We start from the raw sequence: 21679 nt of genomic DNA, 5'->3' as shown, positions 1-21679 counted from the left end.
TGGGTTGGCACTCCGTCCAGGGTGTATCCTGCCTCGATGCCCGATGACGCCTGAGGCTCCCCGTGACCCGAGAAGTTCGGATAAGAAAATGAATGAATGTTTATGTGGAGTCCCGCAAAACGAGCTGTTGCTATAGCAACGATAATGTATTAGAACACGTACATTAATATAAAACCTGTGCTACTGTCCGAGAGAATTAATCAACACCTTCTGACCAATCTCAGTTCAGATCTCAACAGGTCTGTGAGCACATTCAGTCCACACTGATAATAATAACACGGTTCTTTTCACTGCCAGATGTTCTAAACTCACCAGAATAGCATTATTAATGTCGATTATAAATGCGTTATGAACGTTTAATGTCTGTTAGTTAGGATCTTGAGTTTAGAGTTTATCTTCAGAGGATCACTTGTTTAAACAAAAACACTTAATTACCAATCAATAATTATTTGTTTAAAAACTGCAGATTAAAAGTAACAATTTTTTTTATATCAATTAAAATTTATTTATAAGAATTAATTGATACAAAAACATCAATAGAATCGATACATTGTATATTAAGATCATTAATTCTAAATTAATTTATAGAAATAAATAGCTCTATTCAAAAAGTCAATTCTTAAAAAACAAAAATTAAAATGCATTAATTAATTAATGCCATAAAAAAAATAAAAAATTTAAAAATGTGTCAGCGGTTAACCTGTTGAACTAGTGGTTGTGGGCTCAAATCCCAGAGCCACTGATGGGCCCCTGAACGAATGCTCAAATCTGTTAAGAGAAAATAGATCTTCTGATAGATAAATAAATAAATAAAACCCAGTGATCCAGAGTAAAGTCTGTTTGTGTGGATGATGAGACAATAAAAGCACAAGCTCGGGTTGAATGAAACTTATTTAATCCACAACACATGAATAACTGTGTTTATGTAATACACCTCTACATGTAGGACAGCAGAGCAATGCTGAGGGTGGAGAAGCTGTTCTGCTATTGTCCATCTGTCTGGGTCTGGAAATGTCTGTGAGGAGCGATGGGGACTTCGGTGGGGAAAATTAAACCGCTCTTCACCAGCTCCAGAAAAACAGGCGGCTGCCGTGCTTGGCCGGCTCCAGCGGGGCGTCCATCACAGGGTTGGGCTCGGGTCTGGGTCTCGAGTGGTACGGGTTCTCGGGGACGGGCCGGGACGTCGCCACCTTAGTCACCTGACATAAGAGAGAGACAGACACACACATGAGGAATAGGCACGGGTCCTAACCTGGGGCTAAAACAGCTTATATTTCGGTTCAGATAGTCTCTAGGAATGATAGATGTCTAGACACATTTCTGGAAGGAGTCTCCAGTGTCAGAGCTTTGTAACCACACCAATCATGTAACAGCACGTGACACAGCATCGTGTTTAAAGTTAACTTTAACCCAGAAAGTTAACTCTGGAATTACCAACAGGTCAAAATGGGGCAGTTAAAAACTTTAACCAGTGGGAAAGATGTGGACTTGGTGCTCGGGAAAGAGAGCCAGAGAACACACACACAAACCACACACACACACACACACACACACACACACACACACACTATACACAATACACACACACACAACCACACTATACACACACACACACACACACACACACACAGACACTATACACACACACACACACACAGACACTATACACTCACACACACACAGACACTATACACTCACACACACACAGACACTATACACTCACACACACACAGACACTATACACTCACACACACACACACACTATACACTCACACACACACACACACTATACACTCACACACACACACACACTATACACTCACACACACTATACACTCACACACACTATACACTCACACACACTATACACTCACACACACTATACACTCACACACACACACTATACACTCACACACACACACACTATACACACTCACACACACACTATACACACTCACACACACACTATACACACTCACACACACACACTATACACACTCACACACACACACTATACACACTCACACACACACACACACACTATACACACACACACTATACACACTCACACACTATACACTCACTCACACACTATACACACTCACACACTATACACTCACTCACACACAAACTACTTTTTACAGCCAACTTATTCCACCACAAGTAGGAATTTCATTCGTTGTTAGTATCATTATGGACAGATATGTAACGAATGTGTGTGTGACCTTGGACAGGTCTCCCAGTTCTGGTCTCTCCCAGCCCAGCTTCTCCAACACACAGTTATCGAACTCTTTCTGCTGCTTGCGGCAGTGACGGAGCTCGGTCAGGTTTGTGTAGTCCAGACAGGTCCAGTACTCGGTGAACGACTCGGCACAGTTCCCCTTGATCTGCCTGCACAAACACGTGTGTTGAAGAGAACATCTGCATTAACATTGAGAACATCCTCTGCGTTAACTCTATACATCCCAAACGGACACCTTTTACCGGCGTCAGTTATTTTCTCGGCAGGTACGCTCGTTCTAAACATGTTTATTTAGCTGTTTCACGAGCAGCATAAATCGTTTTTTGCAAGGTCTCGGTAAGAGCAGAGGATTTTTCCAAATCAATAACAGATCCGGTTTTATTCTACATGCCCCTGAATCCAGACTCACAGAACTGTGCATTTTTGCACTGGAGCCGTACACAAGAACCAAATGTTTTGCAAAGAAGAAGAAAAAAAAAAAAAAAAAGGGAAGGCTTCCAGATTAGTTCCCAGCCAATGAGGATGGGATAAAACAGCCAGGAGTGTGAACGGGGAAGATACTGGGATTACAGCCTGGTACTCTCTTTCCATGTCTATGACTGCTAAACCCACTGAGAACTACTTCAGCTGCAGATTAACCGGATTTGGTTTTGATCTTCCGCCAGTTAATAATTTGATCCATGGCTCTTTTTCCCCCCTCTCACGCAGGTTCCTTTCCGCTCTGTTTGCGCTCAGTCCTGCTTGTTTACACTGCGGACAGAATGGTTTATTCCACCCTCCTCAGCCAGCGGTTAGATCTGTACGCTTCCCCCTGAAAAAAGCTGTTTTGTGTTTTAATGACAGACACCAGTCACGGCGCAGAGGCGTCGCTGTGTTATTAGAGCCGAGCGCCTGCCATTAGGCAGACTGAGACGAAGCAGACCGCTTCCTACACAATGGAGCTGGGGGCAAAGCTCTGTGCTAGTCTCAGGACACACACACACACACACACACACACACACACCTAATTAAAGGATTTACTCACACATCGTGTTAATGTCACAGTTTTAAACACGGCAACTTTTAATTCCATTTACAACAGAAACTTTCTCTCTCTTTATATCTACAACAACGAAAGCAAGATTATTTGAGAAATGCTTCTGAAAACTACGTTAGGCCTCCAAACAAAACACAAATCAAAACGTGTAGCCAATGAGCAGAAAGGGGCGGATCTTGTCAATATGGGCGGAGAGAGTGTTCAGTGCACATGTGCGGATATTCACAGGTCGGAGCTTCCCGAGTCGATAACTCCTGAGCTAAACGCTGTTACTACACAAAACGCGGTTGTAGCTGCCTCTCTACATTACTACGATAGAAAAGAGGTGTTATTTGTGTAGTAACAGCGTTTAGCTCAGGAGTTATTGACTCGGGAAACTCCAACCTGTGAATATGTGGCCAACTTCCTGCTCCTTCAGTTCTCTCCAGCGCTGGAAAGCTGATCCTATATTAACACGTCCTACTTCTTGTCCTTATCGTAAGTCTTTCTTCTCTTTCTTTCTTTGTTTTTATCCTCCATGTCAATGTTAAAACCGCTTTCTGCTAACATCACACATGCGCACTGAACACTCTCTCTGGCAATATCGACAAGACACGCCCCTTTCTGCTCATTGGCTACACGTTAGTTTTGATTTTTGTTTAGTTTGTCATCCCGACTCAGTTTTCTGAAGCATTTCTCAAATATCAGAGACCCCACCTTTAAGCAAATATTTTAATAAACTTTAATAAATATTTATCATTTTGTAATGTGCATTTTTTTGCATTCATTTGTTTTTCATAAATATGTACAAATTATTTCTCTTTTATTTCATTTTTTTTTTGCATTTTATTACATTTATTTATTTAATAGTTTAACTATTTGCTTGTACAGGATGTTGGACATGAATATATAATAAATACACTTTTTTCTTGTTTATTTATTAATAGTAGGATTAGGATTCGTATGATTCCGTGCTTAAAAACAGCTGTTTGGGAAAAAACCTGAAAGAACATATTATATTTCTGAGAAAAAAAAGCAATCCAATGGTTCTGCTGACCAGATGAAAGTTTTACGCAAGTTTTAAAAGCTACAACAGACGATGTGACGCGTACAGCTCTAACTGAGACCCAAAGTGACCCTGAGATCTTATGGCTTCGATTCACGAGCTACACAAACACCTGGATGCTGAAGGACAAGTGAAATACAATAAAGAAAAAAAATAATAGGAGGAGCATTTTTGCACATAATGTGTAGTGAGAGTGGAAGTACCTGAAGAAATTAATTGCGCACTCGTTGACTTTCCTCCCTTCGTTCAGACACTTCCTAGGGTCCTTCTCTTCCCACCTACACAGCATGAACTCCTTGTTGGGTTTGTCGCACTGTGAGCCGTAGTGATGTGCAGCAGCCTTCAGGACGGCTGACGAGACGTTTACCTTTAAAAACATTCAACAAAGAAAAAAAAAAACCACAATAGTTAGGAGACACTTTTAATTCACAGGGACGTTTATGCAATTGAACAGAACCCTGGTATGTTCTCATTCATGTGGGAACACAGTAATCACCCTCACGTCTGTCTGCTTCCAAGTGAACTCTAGTGAGAAAGTGATTCGACTCACACGACTCCGAGTCTATTCACCGCACAAAGTGACCCAAACACGACTCCGAGTCTATTCACCGCACAAAGTGACCCAAACACGACTCCGAGTCTATTCACCGCACAAAGTGAACCAAACACGACTCCGAGTCTATTCATTGCACAAAATGACCCAAACTCGACTCCGAGTCTATTCACCGCACAAAGTGACCCAAACACGACTCCAAATCTATTCAGTGCACAAAGTGAATCAAACAAGTCTCGGAGTCTATTTGCCGCACAAAGTGACCCAAACACGACTCCGAGTTGAGGTAAACGTCTCGTCAGCCGTCTATTCACCGCACAAAGGGACCCAAACATGACTCCGTATCTATTCACCGCACAGAGTGAACCAAACACGACCCCGAGTCTATTCACCGCACAAAGTGAACCAAACATGACTCCGAGTCTATTCACCGCACAAAGTGAACCAAACATGACTCCGAGTCTATTCGCCACACAAAGTGACCCAAACACGACTCCAAGACTATTCACTGCACTAAATGACAAAAACTCGACTCCGAGTCTATTCGCCACACAAAGTGACCGAAACACGACTCCGATGTGAGGTAAACGTCTCGTCAGCCGTCTATTCACCACACAAATTGACCCAAACACGACTCCGAGTCTATTCACAGCACAAAGTGACCCAAACACGACTCCGAGTCTATTCACAGCACAAAGTGACCCAAACACGACTCCGAGTCTATTCACAGCACAAAGTGACCCAAACACGACTCCGAGTCTATTCACAGCACAAAGTGACCCAAACACGACTCCGAGTCTATTCACAGCACAAAGTGACCCAAACACGACTCCGAGTCTATTCACAGCACAAAGTGACCCAAACACGACTCCGAGTCTATTCACAGCACAAAGTGACCCAAACACGACTCCGAGTCTATTCACAGCACAAAGTGACCCAAACACGACTCCGAGTCTATTCACAGCACAAAGTGACCCAAACACGACTCCGAGTCTATTCACAGCACAAAGTGACCCAAACACGACTCCGAGTCTATTCACAGCACAAAGTGACCCAAACACGACTCCGAGTCTATTCACAGCACAAAGTGACCCAAACACGACTCCGAGTCTATTCACAGCACAAAGTGACCCAAACACGACTCCAAGACTATTCACTACACTAAATGACAAAAACTCGACTCAGAGTCTATTCGCCACACAAAGTGACCGAAACACGACTCCGATGTGAGGTAAACGTCTCGTCAGCCGTCTATTCACCACACAAATTGACCCAAACACGACTCAGAGTCTATTCACCGCACAAAACGTGACTCCGAGTCTATTCACCGCACAAAGTGAATCAAACACTTCTGTCAGAGCTGCTGGTCTAGAAAACTAATAATAAACACCTTCTGACCGATTAGAGCGCTGTAGTACACAGTAAAGAATCAGAGATGCATTTCTAGTCATGTTCTTTAATATTCATCGCCTCATTTGCATACTGAATTCAATCATTCTTGGGCTGTGTACTTTCACTAGGTTGTTTTTCCTCATGTGTATTAAATAAACCTTTTCCTGAGCGCAGCCTGGGCTTTAGACGCTTTATGGATATTTAGTAATGATGTAATTGGTAAATATTTAGCACAGGTTATGTAAATTATTAAATATACGGTCATATATTAGACTATATTGGACATAAACAGGTTAGCTAGCATGCTAATTAGCAGTTTGCTATGACGTTTAACCTAAAGATGTTTTCAGCATTTATAAACATACCTCCTCGACGCTCAGATCCGACAACGTCGGAATGTCAACCTGAACGGGCATGATTCTGAACTACAAACACGCCAAAAACATTAAAAATAAGTCTAACACAGCAAACTCGCTGCTAGCCGCTTATTAACGTCCCGGTCAGCGCTCTATCTTAACTCCCACCCGTTTTAGTCAACATGTCCCGCCTCCTTCGTTACGATTGGCTAAAAGGACACAGTAACAAAGAATCGGCCAATCGTGTCAAGCCTTCGTGTGCGCGTGAACTACTTTCCATTTGTCTAAATACAGGTGGGGAAACAACTCCGCTGCAGGAGGGCAGCTGGGACTCAAAGGAAGGTCAATACTGTGCGCATGTGCAAGCTTCTTGATATGACGCAGATATCATGCGACCTCTCCTGATCGGTCAGGTGTTTCCATGGAAACGTCAACACGCTCGAGTCGGCGTCATGGAGTTCACAGGCAGCAGTTACAGTGGAAGTTATAAAAATGGCAGGTAAAGTAGTTAAAACGTGTTTTGTATGCATTAATAAAAGATAAAAACTTTTACACATTCATACGTTTAAATAAAGCGATACAGGAAATGTCATGTTGTGGTTTATTACAGGACTCGAGTCCTCAGTGCTTTGGTTTGTTATGGTGTTCAAATGATTTCGAGTCTTTAATTGATATAAAAATAAATAATAATTTTATCGTGTTGTCTGTTTTAGGATGGAGGGTAGAGGAGAGTACACACTGCCCACACACACCAGATATGTAGGAGAGATGAATGACGGCATGTTTCATGGAAAAGGAGTCTTGCACTTTGTTAATGGAGGGAAATATGATGGAATCTGGGAAAAAGGGATATGCAAACAGGTTCACACGTGTTTTTATTACCAGCATAACACAGTGACGTCGAGTCCGACTTGTTAAACACATCACAAACTGGATTTAAATGTCTTTTTATTTTTACCATGTTTCTGCAGATCCTACTGTCTTCTATTTTAACAGCTTCCTTCACACACACACACACACACACACACACACACACACACACACACACACACACACACACACACACACACACTCCTGATTCAGTTAATCAGTTAATTTGCTCGTTAACATCCCTTTCTGGGTCGAATCAGGACACGTACAGTAGATGAACGAATCGACGATACGACTGATTCAACGATTCATGCACCAATCAGGATGCAGAACTTTAGCATAAAGTGTGATCATGTACTAAATGCTGGATGATGCGCTTACAGGGTCAGTACACGTTCTCTGATGGACTGGAATATGAAGAGACAGACTGGGATTACTGTGACGGTTATGATCGACGTTTCTACACTGAGAGATGTTATGGACTCAAACCTGCAGGTGAGTCACTCATTGTTCACACTGTGATAAGGAACGTACTTCTATTCTACACAACTTTACTTCTATTCTACACAAAGTTGCTCTTGATAAACTGCTGCTTTTTTTTTTTTTTTTTTTTGTTATAAAGGAGAATCTCAGTTGACTAACGCCGACCCTCCTCCCGTCATCCCTGACGGATGCTACGACTGTGGAGACGGATTCTACGATCCCAACACCAGAGTCGTCACAGATTACGCAGGCCGCTTTCTCAGGAATGCAGGTAAAGGAACGGGAGAAATGACAGGATTGTGTTTTAGACTGTAAGACCGAATGCCTGAGCATGCAAAATACATCGGAAAAGTACAAGACGATCTCTTTTCACGTATCCGTTTCAGCAAAACGTTGCTCTTATCATCCTAAATAGATTTTTTTAAGGGTTTTCCTTTCCAAAGATGTTTAGTTAACAAGTCCAGGAATATTTTTTTCTTAAAAATGTAATGTATAATAATAACAACAAACATATATTAGATTAGATTAGATTCAACTTTATTGTCATTGTGCAAGGTACATGTACAGAGCCAATGAAATGCAGTTAGCATCTAACCAGAAGTGCATAGATGGCTTATTTACAAGTGGCAGTGTAATAAATAAGGGTATGAGGTTATACAGAAGGTGTAGTAATATGTACATGTAACTGAAGAAGGGTAAATATAGTGTGTTTTTTATACAAGTATGTTACAGTATGAACTGGTATAACAGATAACTGTACAAAAGGAATGTCATTATGCATATATACACACATATACATATACACAGAATAAACAGAATAAATATGGATGGACATACAGAGGTGTAATGATAGTTTTTGGGTGGTGCAAGGATGCATGATTTTGAAGTGGTGCAAAATAGCGCAAAACACAGCAGAAAAGTGACAGTACAATGGTGATTAACACCATATCAGCTGTTCAGTGCAAACAGCCACGAGAAAGAAGCTATTTTTCAGTCTGGTTGTATATACAGAACATGCCGAAATTCTACAGTCTCATGACTACTTATGCATCAAGTCATAAAATCAAATACACGGAAATACGGCACGAGGATAGATTAGCTGGTCAACAGCAAGACGAACTTCAAAATAGCAAAAAAAAGATTAGAAAGAGAACAGAAATTGTTCGGGTAAAGAAACACAGACCGGAACTTTCTTCCTCACTGACGAAAGTGAATTTGTGTTACAGAAGAGCAAATCGATGTCACTTTAAACCCCTAAACCTTTTTTTTAAACACCACAGAAACATTACAGTTTTTGACGCTTATTTATCAAGCAGCTGAAAACCAGGAATAATAAAACGGTGAAATCAGAGCCGATTTCATCTGATCACACAGTAACGCCGCCCGAGTCGGGGGTTTAAACCCTGAGCCACCCGAACACGGTGCAGGAGCGTAACTGAGTGCGGGCGAGAAGATTGCGATCACACCATAACTCCAGGGTAGGTCCTTTCTCTCTGCCTGACACGCTGACATGCTTCTCCACAGCAGTCATTTGAGCCGTCTCTCTCCAGAAAAAGGCCAAATGTAAAACACATTTTTTTCCCACCATGTACGATGCCCGGGCTGTGATTTGAAGGGAATTTAGGATGTCAGGATGGCAGATAGCAGCTCGGTCTCGCCGTGCCAGACTTATAGATCGGCACACCACCAGGCAATGTCATGGATTAGGGAACGGTGGGGAATTAAATATGATACACACACACACACACACACACACACACACACACACACACACAAACAGTGAGTACAGGCTGTGTATATGGTGTCTGTGGTTATATATATATATGTATATGAACCCAACATGTGCTTCTACTAAACTGAATCTGGATTTACACTGACAGAACATGTCGAGGTTTTATAGACTACCTCAGTAAAAGATAATATGATACTCATTCGTCATCACTTTGATCAATGTGTGTTCAGGTGTGTGTGTGTGTGTGTGTGTGTGTGTGTGTGTGTGGCTCTGACTTTCCATTTGCAACCACTTGGCAGTTAGCTGTGTTTTCCGTGGTAGTTTGCTAAACCCTGAGTGAAGTAACTACACATAACTCCAGACAGATCACCTAATGACCTCAGGCTCTGACTCACTCCGTTTAAAGCTTTGGAGTTCTATGCGAGAGACATGAGCACGTCTCGGGCACACGTGTGTCAAAGGTTTCAGGGGAAAACACTAATACTGAAATCCCCAGGATGCGACAGAGCCATCGCCGGGGCCGTGTTGATACGTCAGTTTTTTATATCGCTTTTTCTACAAGTTTTCCTTAGGAAATTCACTCATTCATCTTCTACCGCTTATCCGAACTTCTCGGGTCACGGGGAGCCTGTGCCTATCTCAGGCGTCAACGGGCATCGAGGCAGGATACACCCTGGACGGAGTGCCAACCCATCACAGGGCACACACACACTCTCATTCACTCACACACTACGGACAATTTTCCAGAGATGCCAATCAACCTACCATGCATATCTTTGGAACGGGGGAGGAAACCGGAGTACCCGGAGGAAACCCCCGAGGCACGGGGAGAACATGCAAACTCCACACACACAAGGCGGAGGTGGGAATCGAACCCCCAACCCTGGAGGTGTGAGGCGAACGTGCTAACCACTAAGACACCGTGTCCCCCTTCCTTAGGAAATGTTCAGACAAATTACTGCCATGTTTATAGTCTGGAAACCAGAACCAAGGTAGTTTGTTGGAAAATATTGCAAGCATGTGCAAACAAAATAATAAGTGCAGAAGGTGGGATTGGTCTGAATTCCTGTGCAGGTGTGATCGCTCCGAGCAAGGAGAACTGGGTCAGAAGGTGGGATTGGGGATATTCATTTGGGAGTGGACAGGATTGGTGAGAATTTCTTTAGGAGTAGGTGGAATTGGTTGGAATTCCTGAGAAGTTAGAGGTTTCACCAGAATTCCTTCAGAAGCAGGTGAGATTGGTCAGGGATCGCTCCAGGAGCGACGGGATTAGCCGGAATTTCTTGACAAGCAAGTTGGATTGGACAAAAGTCCTCAAGAGAGGTTAGGATTAGGCAGAATTCCTTGGACAGGGTTGTTCATAACCCCCTGGTGAGCAAATAGAATTGGTCAGGATTCCTTTTGAAGGTGAAAGGATTCACTGGAATTCCTTAAGAAGCATGTGAGGTCGGACAATATTCCTTGAATTGGCCAGAATTCTTTGGCCAGCAAGTAGAATTGGTCAGAAATCCTCAGGGCAGGGTGCAGGGTGCAGGGTGCAGGGTGGGATTGGTCGGAAAAAACAACCCAGTTCCATTCACTGCACTAACAGTGAGTCGTTCTGTCATCTCTAAACATCAGCAGGTCTTTAGCACGGAGCTGAACGATGAAACTTTGTGATGTCTTTATGGTCACCGAAAAAAACCAAAAGCTTGTCTGCTTTTTTCAGCTGTTTGAAATCCCCTCCTCCCACAAGCCCCGCCTCATATAAGCCCCTCCTCCTCTCAGTATTAAACATGCTGTTATTCTGGAGCTGTAAGCTTCACTTTAAATTTCCAAAAGCAAACTCTATCTCTGATTAAAGCACTAAACGTCTAATCATGTTAAATGTTATGGCGTCTAATCGTGAGGTTTGTGCGTGTACAGAAACACGACGTGATTCAGAACGACTTTCATTACATCACTAACATCGTAAGGAAGTGAATAGCAACACGCCAAGACGTTGTAGTTAAGATCCTTCTATTAAGCTTAATCACAGAAATGTTTGGAAATGAAGGGATTTTTGTCGTCCGCTTCGGGCTTCGGGCAAGAAACAAATTTACAGCAAAGCAAAGTGATATTTTTATCACTCAGAGGTGAAGGTCTATTTGTCCAAATGGGTGTGAAGATGGAATTTATTGCTGGTGGCTTCCCTCCAGGATGAGGGATGGTCAAGGGGAGGCACACACACACACACACACACACACACACACACACACACACACACACACACACACCGACCGAGCCACCACTGAAGAGGAACCCGTGTCCCAGTGGGGGGAACCATCAGGGAAGGACAGGAAAGACGGAAAAACTCAGGGATGACAGGAGGCAGCCGGCACAGGGAGCAGCAGCTCGAACCGGGGCAGGAAGCCTCAAGGAAATGCCCCGGCTCAGGGCCAAACCCTGGAGCAGGACAGAGGAATGAAACCCTAAGGGACCTCTCGCACCGAGCCGAGCGTAGGACGGACGGAGAAGAATGTGTTATTTTCTATGGGAATATGAGTCACTCGCATACCTGCTGCTGCCACACGTACAGATTCCCTTTCACACCGCCAGACGCCTCCTGACCGTTAGCAGCACTTCAGCAGCACGAGCAGGAGGCGCTGGACGTCAAGCCCCAGTGTGAGTGCCACCTGAGAGCCACTGACGGAGGAACGCTTTTCTAAACTTTCTGATCTAAAACGCAACATTCGAACTGAGGTCTTTTCCCATCCTGTTTCAGTCAGGAACGGCAGATCCAAGCGATTCCCCCGGACCAGTCCTGTAGCGCACGGGGTCCGACTTTAATTCCTACCGGCACTCACTCACTTCCCATGAGTGTTTGACACCCATAAATATCTAATCATGGTTTCATCTCATTATCCTGTCACTTACAAATTCCCATTTGTATAGAGACATAAATAAAAAAAAAATTAACTGGGAAGGAAGTCACAGAGATTGTTGCTGCCTCGCAGTGTTCTGTAGAAGGTAAAGTTAGCTCACGGTTAGATTTCAGAAGATTTCATATGGATTATCATCAAAATTTACTCACTCTCACTCACTCACTCATTCTCTACCGCTTATCCGAACTTCTCGGGTCACGGGGAGCCTGTGCCTATCTCAGGCGTCATCGGGCATCGAGGCAGGATACACCCTGGACGGAGTGCCAACACATCACAGGGCACACACACACTCTCATTCACTCACACACTCACACACTATGGACAATTTTCCAGAGATGCCAATCAACCTACCATGCATGACTGGGGGAGGAAACCGGAGTACCCGGAGGAAACCCCCGAGGCACGGGGAGAACATGCAAACTCCACACACACAAGGTGGAGGTGGGAATCGAACCCCCAACCCTGGAGGTGTGAGGCGAACATGCTAACCACTAAGCCACCGTGCGCCCCATCAAAATTTAAAAAATTTTAAATTTCCATTGGATATTTTCACGTTAAAATCAAACGCCTACCTAATAAACAAAAAACATAAACTCCCCAGTTTAATCCTTTGCAGCACACAGTAAGGACACACAGTAAGGACACACAGTAAGGACACACAGTAAGGACACACAGTAAGGACAGTGATTTGAGTCTGATGTCTCGTTCTTCATGATCACTGCAGTGTTAAATAAAACCTGATCACACCACAGCAAGCCAGCTAGGTGTTTGTGAAACCTACGACTCTGAATAACAGCATCGTAGTGTGTGTGCGTGAAAGGTCCGTCAACAAACGAGGCCTTGTTATGGTGCACACACACTCACACACTCACACAGTGGCACTGCTCTTCAGGTGTTTGGATGTTCCTCTAAACTGAGAGGAGTTTTCCTGCATGCCAGTGAGGCGTTTAGAGTAAAGACAGATGATTACTGCGGTTCCTCCCTGAGCAGAGACGTAGCTCTGTAACGCCAGGATTATGGTCACAAATCATTAGAGCACAAGGGTGTGATAAAGCAAACCAAAGCAGGAGTGTAAGAGCTTCACATCACTGTTCAAGCACTCAGAGAAAAGGTGTAGTGACGAACAGCCAGGCTCAGATGCCACTGAAAAAAACAATCTTCAGAATTTTCTGTCTTCATATTTAATCCTTTATACGAAACCTGTTCAGTGTCTTTATTTCTTTGGGTTTAAATCTAATGACACTAAAATGTAACGGAAGACTTTGTCTCGTAGGACCTTTAGTTTTAAAAGTCTTCCTCAGACCTCATGATTCAGTCACACAGATGTTCATTAGAGCTTTTCATGTTGCTCTAAACCCCGATTTTACCCCCCGGGTAGAGGAACACTTTTGGACATAATGGGGTAATGAAGCACGTCTTTTTCCCCGGTGTTATAAAACTCTGCTCTGAAACTTTTACATGGGGAGCCTGTGGGATCTGAGGCATCATCGGGCATCGAGGCAGGATACACCCTGGATGGAGTGCCAACCCATCACAGGGCACACACACACTCTCATTCACTCACACACTCACACACTACGGACAATTTTCCAGAGATGCCAATCAACCTACCATGCATGTCTTTGTACCGGGGGAGGAAACCGGAGTACCCGGAGGAAACCCCCGAGGCACGGGGAGAACATGCAAACTCCACACACACAAGGCGGAGGCGGGAATCGAACCCCCAGAAAAAAGCTCTCGGAAAGCTCGCCTGTCGTTTCTACATTTTTTTTTTTCAAATCAATTGGCTTGCTGTTGATTTGACAGCGATTTATCCGTTTGATTCGGAGTTAACCGGATTCTTTGAAGCTGTTCTCAGATCAGTTACCAAGACAACAATCTACGTAAGCACAAACCCGCTCAAGAGCGGCTCATTCAACATGAACAAGATTAAATGATTAGCTTGTGTAATTTCTGTTGCGAGTCCTCGTTAAACGTGATCCGAAGTGAGGAGTTTGTAAACGGAGCGTGAGTACATCAGCTTAAATTTCTTTTCATTTGGATTTCCTGATTCTGATTTTCTATTAATCCCCTAACCACTAAATTGTGTCCAAGAAAGAAGAACTTTTTAATGACCTTTCCAGGTCTCCATACGAACCTCATTAGCTAACCGGTGACTCTGTGATCAGGTTTCGAACTTACATACAGTGTGATTTCTTTCCAGGAGTAAAAGTGTTCCGACGCCACTTCAGAGAACCGAATTTCGCAATCGTTCGCAATCACCTGGACCAAGCACCAAGTTTTAGGTCACAGACAAATTGTGTGAAGTAGTTTTTTCCCCGACATTTTCAGATTGTTGACTTAGTATGATGTCTGTGGCATTATGACTGGATTCATATAAGATTCAAGTTCATTAAACGACTGGTGTGTGTGTGTGTGTGTGTGTGTGTGTGTGTGTGTGTGTGTGTGTGTTAGTGTGTGTGAGACAAAGTGAAGTGACCTACAGCTAAGTACGGTGACTCCATACTCAGAATTTGTTCTCTGTATTTAACCCATCCAAAGTGCGCACACACACACACACACACACACACACACACACACACACACACACACACACACAGTGAACAGACACACACACAGCAGTGGGCAGCCATTTATGCTGCGGCGCCCGGGGAGCAGTCGTGGGGGTCTGTGCCTTGCTCAAGGGCACCTCAGTCGTGGTATTGCCGGCCCGAGACTAGAACCCACAACCTTAGGGTTAGGAGTCAAACTCTCTAACCATTAGGCCACGACTTGTGTTTGTCTAGGTATTGTTAGTGTAAAACCATAATATTTTCATGGGCTTTGTTGTAATAACGGATTTGATTTATGTATAGTGAGACCGTGTTTAAAATCTCTGGCTCTTTTCCCGAAGCTCTGCTGCTGAACTGTTTGTCCAGGTTTCCTGCTTGTCACAGGTGCCAGTGAAAAGAGGACAAACCCGAGCTCCTTCTCCACAACAGGCTTCCTTTCCCTGCAGTCAGGGTTGTGACGCATATCTGTTATGGGCGTCTGTCATGTACGTGCGCCTGCCACGTTAGGCATGTAGCTACGTGCTCTGATGAGTTGACCAAAGCGAACTAATCGATTAGATACACTTATCTATTAGACACAGTTACACCAAGCACCAAGGATCCCCGAGATGTCTAATAAACAGAAACCATAATGATGTTATAAGGTTTTCTGCTGTTATTGTTGTTGTGAGTCAAAACGGAGCACAAATCGTCAGAAGGGAACCGGATCCAGACACGTCAGAACGCACAGCACAGGATTGACCCAATTTAGTCTGATTTGCAATTCAGTCTGAATCTCCATTTTGCCTCGTGTCTGTTATCCCGGCTGCGTGTCGCGCACGTGCGTGTGAAATAAAGGGTGGCTTTGTTGCATCTGTAGCGTGTGGATCTCTCTCGGTTCTCCCACTGCGAGCTGGCTGTGATCTCCAGACCAATAATGCGAGTGCAGAGCTGTTTGGAAGGAAACACTTTTCCGAGTGTATTTTAGGGATTAAGATAAACACCTTTTAACAAGGTGCCATTAGTGCTTCCCGTCTCGCTGGAGGGCTTCAGCTCAAAGACTTGAGCCGAGTGACGAATTATTACCGGCATTACGCAGAAGAGGAGATCCGCTGGAGGACGTCGAGTCCTGCTTCTAATCACTGAAACTGGGCTGAAAGTAAAGAACAACGCAGTCGCTATTAAGTGATTTCAGTTTGCGCGGCTTGTTTATCTTCCCTTTAAAAATACGTTAATGGTTAAAATATTTTATCGGACGAAAAATATCGTATCACCCTTAAAAAGCCTTAAGGAACCATTCACTGTATTCAGTCATCAACACCTCGTGTGTAATTTATAAAGCACAAACGTCCCGGATGTCAGAAGTCCGAGTACCAGGCAACGTCATAAAGGATATAAGGTCATAAAGGTGATGCTGTGAATCCACACAATTGATTCTTCTTGCATTCACGTTATGTTGCGTATAAAAACACATCAGTAGATCAGATCAACATGAAGCCAGAATCATATAGACCGCTTTATGGTTCAGTGTTTTAGGGACAATTCACTGGACCAGAGATTTAAAAGAAGATTATTTTGGTGAGTCTGATACGAAAAGAAAAGCTGGAGTACAAACTTTTACATTGTCTTCCTATAAAATCACAAAACCTACAAGAATAGAGTTTGGTTTCAGAAACACAGACGCGGTCACGATAATCCCAGCGAATGTGTCTGAATGTCATGTTTTTTATTCCACTTCGACTATTTGTTGTGTCTGGGGGTTTTGTTCTGTTCCTATTTTAACTGCCTCCTGAACACTTTTCCAATTTCATCAGTATTTCCTTGTTTAGGAAATGTAATAGTTTTTTTTTTTTTTTTTTTTAATATATTTGTTTGTTTGAGCTCGATTACTTTTATTGTGTTTCTCTTAGCTGGCATCTGGATATATTTACATTTAAGGTATGTTTTTTTGTTTTTTTTTTAACTATGGATAAAAGCTGTGAAAGAAATGTACACCGAAAATATGTACACATTTCTAGGTTAAACATATAATCTAAGGGTGCACGTGCTTGATTGTACCATCATTAAGGAGGAACAATACATATATAGAAGAGGAGGTAAAAAGGGATGCATACTTTTGTGCTTCATAAAGGAACTTAGTAAAAGGGAGCAATAAATTAATTCATGGCTTAGATAAATTTGGCTTTATATAACCGGGGGAGGTACAAATTATTGCACTCATTTATTACTACAAAGTAAATATTGAGAAATATTCAACCTCTGTATCATCCCTGGTATAGAGACTTTTTTTATATTTTGGAATTTTCTTGGTACACGTGTAACTGCACGTGTGAGTTGATGAAGTCAACACGTTTGGCATCACGTGGGTAGTTTGACTAAAAACTTTGTGGAAAATATAAATCAGAACTAAATTAAAAACGCAGACATGTGAGAAGTCCTTTGAACTGTGTGCGTGTTGAAATAAAAACCCACGTGACTGTTGTGTAAGAGGAACTATATTTCTTCATTTATGCATTATTATATTTTCCTGCTTTTTATGTGGTGCACTGACGCTTCTTCAGCAACATGCAGCGTATGTGTTGCTTTGCATGCATTCTTTCTTTCTTTCTTTCTTTCTTTCTTTCTTTCTTTCTTTCTTTCTTTCTTTCTTTCTTTCTTTCTTTCTTTCTTTCTTTCTTTCTTTCTTTCTTTCTTTCTTTCTTTCTTTCTTTCTGTAATCTGCTGTAGAAACACGGCTTGTTAACTCCTCCGCATTCACAAAGCACTATTGATATTGAAATTGCATGTCACAAGGTGACTATTTGCGGGCCGTTAAATGCGGCGGATAAAAAAAATCAACAATCCAACAAGCATAAAAGTCCATCCGGGGCTCCTTTTGGGCTTTAACGTGAGAAGCTCGAGGCCACCTGTGCTCGGAAACAGAGCCAGATTAGCCTATGAATTATAGCGCGTTGGTAAACGCCTGGGAAACGATCAGCCTCAAGAGGGCAATTTGGCCGCAAATATGAACATGCGCAAATTTCTGGACCCATTAGCGTACAGGCGCGTTCGAGCGCCGGGGTGTAATTGCGGCGCGACCCCCGACGTGTATTCAGCGCGCGCGGTAGCATATTAATTGCCTTAAAATAGTAATGAAATGATGTACCGTTTGTAGCGCGCGAGTTGGCAGCACCGGCATAAGCTTTACGTAGACCCATAGACAGGTAGAAGTGGCACGCGGGGCGCGCTGGAGAGGCAGTCTTTAGGGGCCATCGTGCGCAATTATGGACAATCAGAGGAGGGCTCGAGACCCCGCGCTCTCCACAATGGGGCCCGGTGCGCTCCGTGTTGTCTTTTTTTTTCTTGAGTACTGAGTGAGTGAGAGAGAGGGAGAGGGAGAGGGAGGGAGCGATAGAGTGAGACAGAGAGGGAGAGAAACAGGGTGTTGGGTTGGGGGGTGTGGCGCTCAAGTGCGTGCAGCTGCGCGATCGCGATTCAGCTCCGGCAACGACGGCCACCTCTCGCGTCGCAATTAGCAACTCCTTTCACTTTTTTTCCCCTCCTCTATCTAGAAAAAGATGAGGAGGAGGAGGAGGAGGAGGAGAGGGAAAACTCGGCAGCAGCGCCACTGTTAGCCACTGTTTTCTCCCCGCGGAATCATCTCTGCGAGAAAAAAAGCAGCGATTGATTGTTGCTTCGAGTGGATCGTGAAGAGCGTATTTTCATAATGGTGCTCTTAATCCTTCGCTTAAAAAATGGAAATTGCCTTAACTGCGTGTGAATGATGAGATTGACACATGGCCTTTTTTATACCCGGGGGTCGGGATGGGGGGCTTTAATTTCTGACCAAGACCTGCATAACAATGTCTCTACACATAACAATGTCTCTACACATAACAATGTCTCTACACAAAAGATTCTGATTATTATTAAAGGATTATTTTTTTGTTTAATTATTTATATGTTTGATGTTTTATTCTGTCCACCAATAAGCCTGTTGTAGATTTGTAATGAACATGTTCATTACTTTACAGATCAAAAATTCATGTCTAAAACTTTCTTTCTCAGTAACAATAACATATTAATCTTATTCAAGATCATATTGAAAGCAGGCATGTGTGATGTCACTAAATTCCCCATCAACCAATCACACGTGATATGCAAATTAAGTATGGAATAAAACACAAAAGGACACTTTGTTCTACACACAGACTTTAGTTTATCAGAATGTCTTTGATTTATCTGTTATAGCATGAGGACACGTGTGATCATAGCACGAGGACACGTGTGAGGACGTGTATATTCATCGGTGTAAAGACTAGAAAAGTTTCCTGTGGCAATTTTAAATCACATTAGAATGAGAAAAAAAAACCCAGTTTGTTGTGTAGATATTATGGTTTATAAAATCATTACCATCAGATTGTTATAGGTGACTGCAAATCTGAGATCTGTAACTGATTTGCTTTTGCAGATGATTGCGAGCACGAGTGGATCACACAGACCTGCCGGAAAGGCTGGGATGAGTTTGTGGGATGTGAACCTGCGAACAGTACAATGTAAGTGTGAAGAAATAGAACAGACAATCACGCCAGTGCACTATAACAAGGAGTTAGGGACTAAAATTAATCTTAAATTTCCTCAATCAAGTATTTGTCTGTAAGCATATCTATCTATCTATCTATCTATCTATCTATCTATCTATCTATCTATCTATCTATCTATCTATCTATCTATCTATCTATCTATCTATCTATGTTAAATTTAGTCTGATATGTTTTGTCTCGGTTCTACCAGTTTGACTGCTTACTGGATTAAAAAAATGTTGGAAAAAATAAAATAAAAACATATTTTATTAAAAAATAAATAAATAAATACATAATAACAACAACAATAATAAAAAATAGAAGTAAATAATGCTTTTTATCATTCAAAACATATTGTATGATAAAAAGCATTTTTAACTTTTATTTATTTATATTTGTGCTTAAAATCTGTTTACAAAATAAATCTTTGGTGTGATTATAATAGGGCTGGTGATACATGACACATGACACATAATATAAATAATATAATAATAACTACTACTGCTAATAATAATAATACTAATAATATCATTTATTATTATAATTTTATTATTATTACTAATATTATATAATAATAGTATATAATAATATACTTATTATTATTATTATTACTTTTTTTAAACTAGAAGATCAATAAGCTGAAGAAATTGAGTTAAATTCTGAAATTTTTGTGTGTGTGTGTTTGTGTTTCTGTGTGTGTGTGTGTGTGTGTGTGTGTGTGTGTGTGTGTGTGTGTGTGTGTGTGTGTTTGTGTGTTTGTGTGTGTGTGTGTGTGTTTGTGTGTTTGTGTGTGTGTGTGTGTGTGTGTGTGTGTGTGTGTGTGTGTGCGCGCTCCAGGGAGAAGATTGCAGGTCCATGTGGTACAAAATGAAATCCTAGTCAATTGGAATCAGCAGAAGTTAATTTATTAATAAGCCGCATAATAATAATAATAATAATAATAATAATAATAATAATAATAATAATAATAATAATAATAATCTGAAAATGAAACCAGAAAGCAATAAAATAATGTATTCAAATAGTGTGATTTTTTTTTCTTTTTCGTTTAATAGATTATTTTATTACAAAAGTATAACTTTTAGTCGCTTGAGGTTTGTGTGTCAGTCATCAGACAAAAACGGTGGATATGTTGGAGTGAAAAAAAGAAACCGAAAAGATCAGAAGTGGCTTTGAAGGATAGTTTGTGTTTTGTTCAGACCGATTTCTATAAAATTTCTAACCGATCGTATTTTTGTGTAAAGCTGCAGTTTAATGAACTTAATGCATAATAAATGCTTCGGTTTAATCATCTTAAAACTTTGTGTTTTTTAACAAATCCACATGATGTGATATCAGTGTCAGTGCTGCTATGGCGCCATCTTCAACTCTATAATAGAGAACAACATCATAAAAAAGGAGAAAAAGAAACAGATGACGACGTTATTATAGCAATATCGACGAATTTAAGGGTTTGTGAGGATCTGCTACAGCTTCACAGCACGGAACACAGAGATCTGCTTTGTTCGGGTTAGATTTGGAATCGAGAGGGGAAAAAAGAGAAAGAGAAAAGAAAAAGGAAAACACGTCTCTAATTTTATAATCGGCTATCAAAAAAAGAGCAAAGTTAAAAAGAAAGCTGAATGGTTTTGTTTTTTTGTGGCTTTTGTTTTTATCTTCACGCGATTTGTGCTGTTTTGCTCCGAGTGATAATGAACATCTGTAGAACTCAAAGCCACTAAATGTCTGTGTGCAAAACACTGCAGCTCTTTATCCGGTAACGATACAAACTGTGCTTGTGAATGTATATTTATCTAAAGGAAAATAATCGTGTTTTATTCCCGTTATACCACAGCGATGTTTTCGTTCATCAATCTTACTTTTTATCTGTTTATATTTCCACGTAACGTTTGTGAAACGATTCGATTCCTGTCTTTTGTTCTAGCGGCGATAAAAAAAAGTCATTTCACCAGCATCTCTTTTCTTCTGTCTTTT

General features: G+C 41.9%; 2 protein-coding genes across 3 annotated transcripts in view; one reads left to right on the top strand and one right to left on the bottom strand.

The window, feature by feature from the left end:
* Positions 1–878: 878 nt before the first annotated feature.
* ndufa8 (NADH:ubiquinone oxidoreductase subunit A8) lies at positions 879–6813 on the bottom strand. The gene is made up of 4 exons (XM_027143426.2): positions 6634–6813; positions 4527–4690; positions 2226–2391; positions 879–1199 (listed from the first exon to the last, which is right to left on the bottom strand). The coding sequence occupies exons 1-4, from the start codon at positions 6682–6684 to the stop codon at positions 1062–1064; spliced, it is 519 nt and encodes a 172-aa protein (XP_026999227.1). The 5' UTR covers positions 6685–6813; the 3' UTR covers positions 879–1061.
* Positions 6814–6962: 149 nt separating this feature from the next.
* The window catches only part of morn5 (MORN repeat containing 5), a 15411-nt gene continuing 694 nt past the window's right edge, over positions 6963–21679 (top strand). The window contains exons 1-6 of one of the 2 annotated variants that reach the window (XM_027143416.2): positions 6963–7123; positions 7338–7485; positions 7878–7989; positions 8117–8248; positions 19594–19678; positions 20543–20993. In XM_027143416.2, coding sequence (XP_026999217.1) covers positions 7014–7123; positions 7338–7485; positions 7878–7989; positions 8117–8248; positions 19594–19678; positions 20543–20576 — 621 coding nt within the window. In that variant the 5' untranslated portion in view covers positions 6963–7013 and the 3' untranslated portion in view covers positions 20577–20993. Of the gene's footprint in view, positions 7124–7337; positions 7486–7877; positions 7990–8116; positions 8249–19593; positions 19679–20542; positions 20994–21679 lie in introns of those variants that run through there. The other variant, XM_027143423.2, reaches the window with a different exon arrangement.

The sequence above is a fragment of the Tachysurus fulvidraco genome, chromosome 20, assembly GCF_022655615.1.
Source record: "Tachysurus fulvidraco isolate hzauxx_2018 chromosome 20, HZAU_PFXX_2.0, whole genome shotgun sequence".
Taxonomy (NCBI): domain Eukaryota; kingdom Metazoa; phylum Chordata; class Actinopteri; order Siluriformes; family Bagridae; genus Tachysurus; species Tachysurus fulvidraco.
This window is presented reverse-complemented; position numbering and strand designations above follow the sequence as displayed.

Excerpts from the sequence above, each read along its gene's own strand:
- ndufa8 (XM_027143426.2), bottom strand. The coding sequence starts at position 6,684 with ATGCCCGTTCAGGTTGACATTCCGACGTTGTCGGATCTGAGCGTCGAG. Across the intron at positions 4,691-6,633 it reads CGGATCTGAGCGTCGAGGAG|GTAAACGTCTCGTCAGCCGT; the intron begins GTATGTTTATAA and ends ATGTTTTTAAAG. Across the intron at positions 1,200-2,225 it reads AACTGGGAGACCTGTCCAAG|GTGACTAAGGTGGCGACGTC; the intron begins GTCACACACACA and ends CTCTTATGTCAG.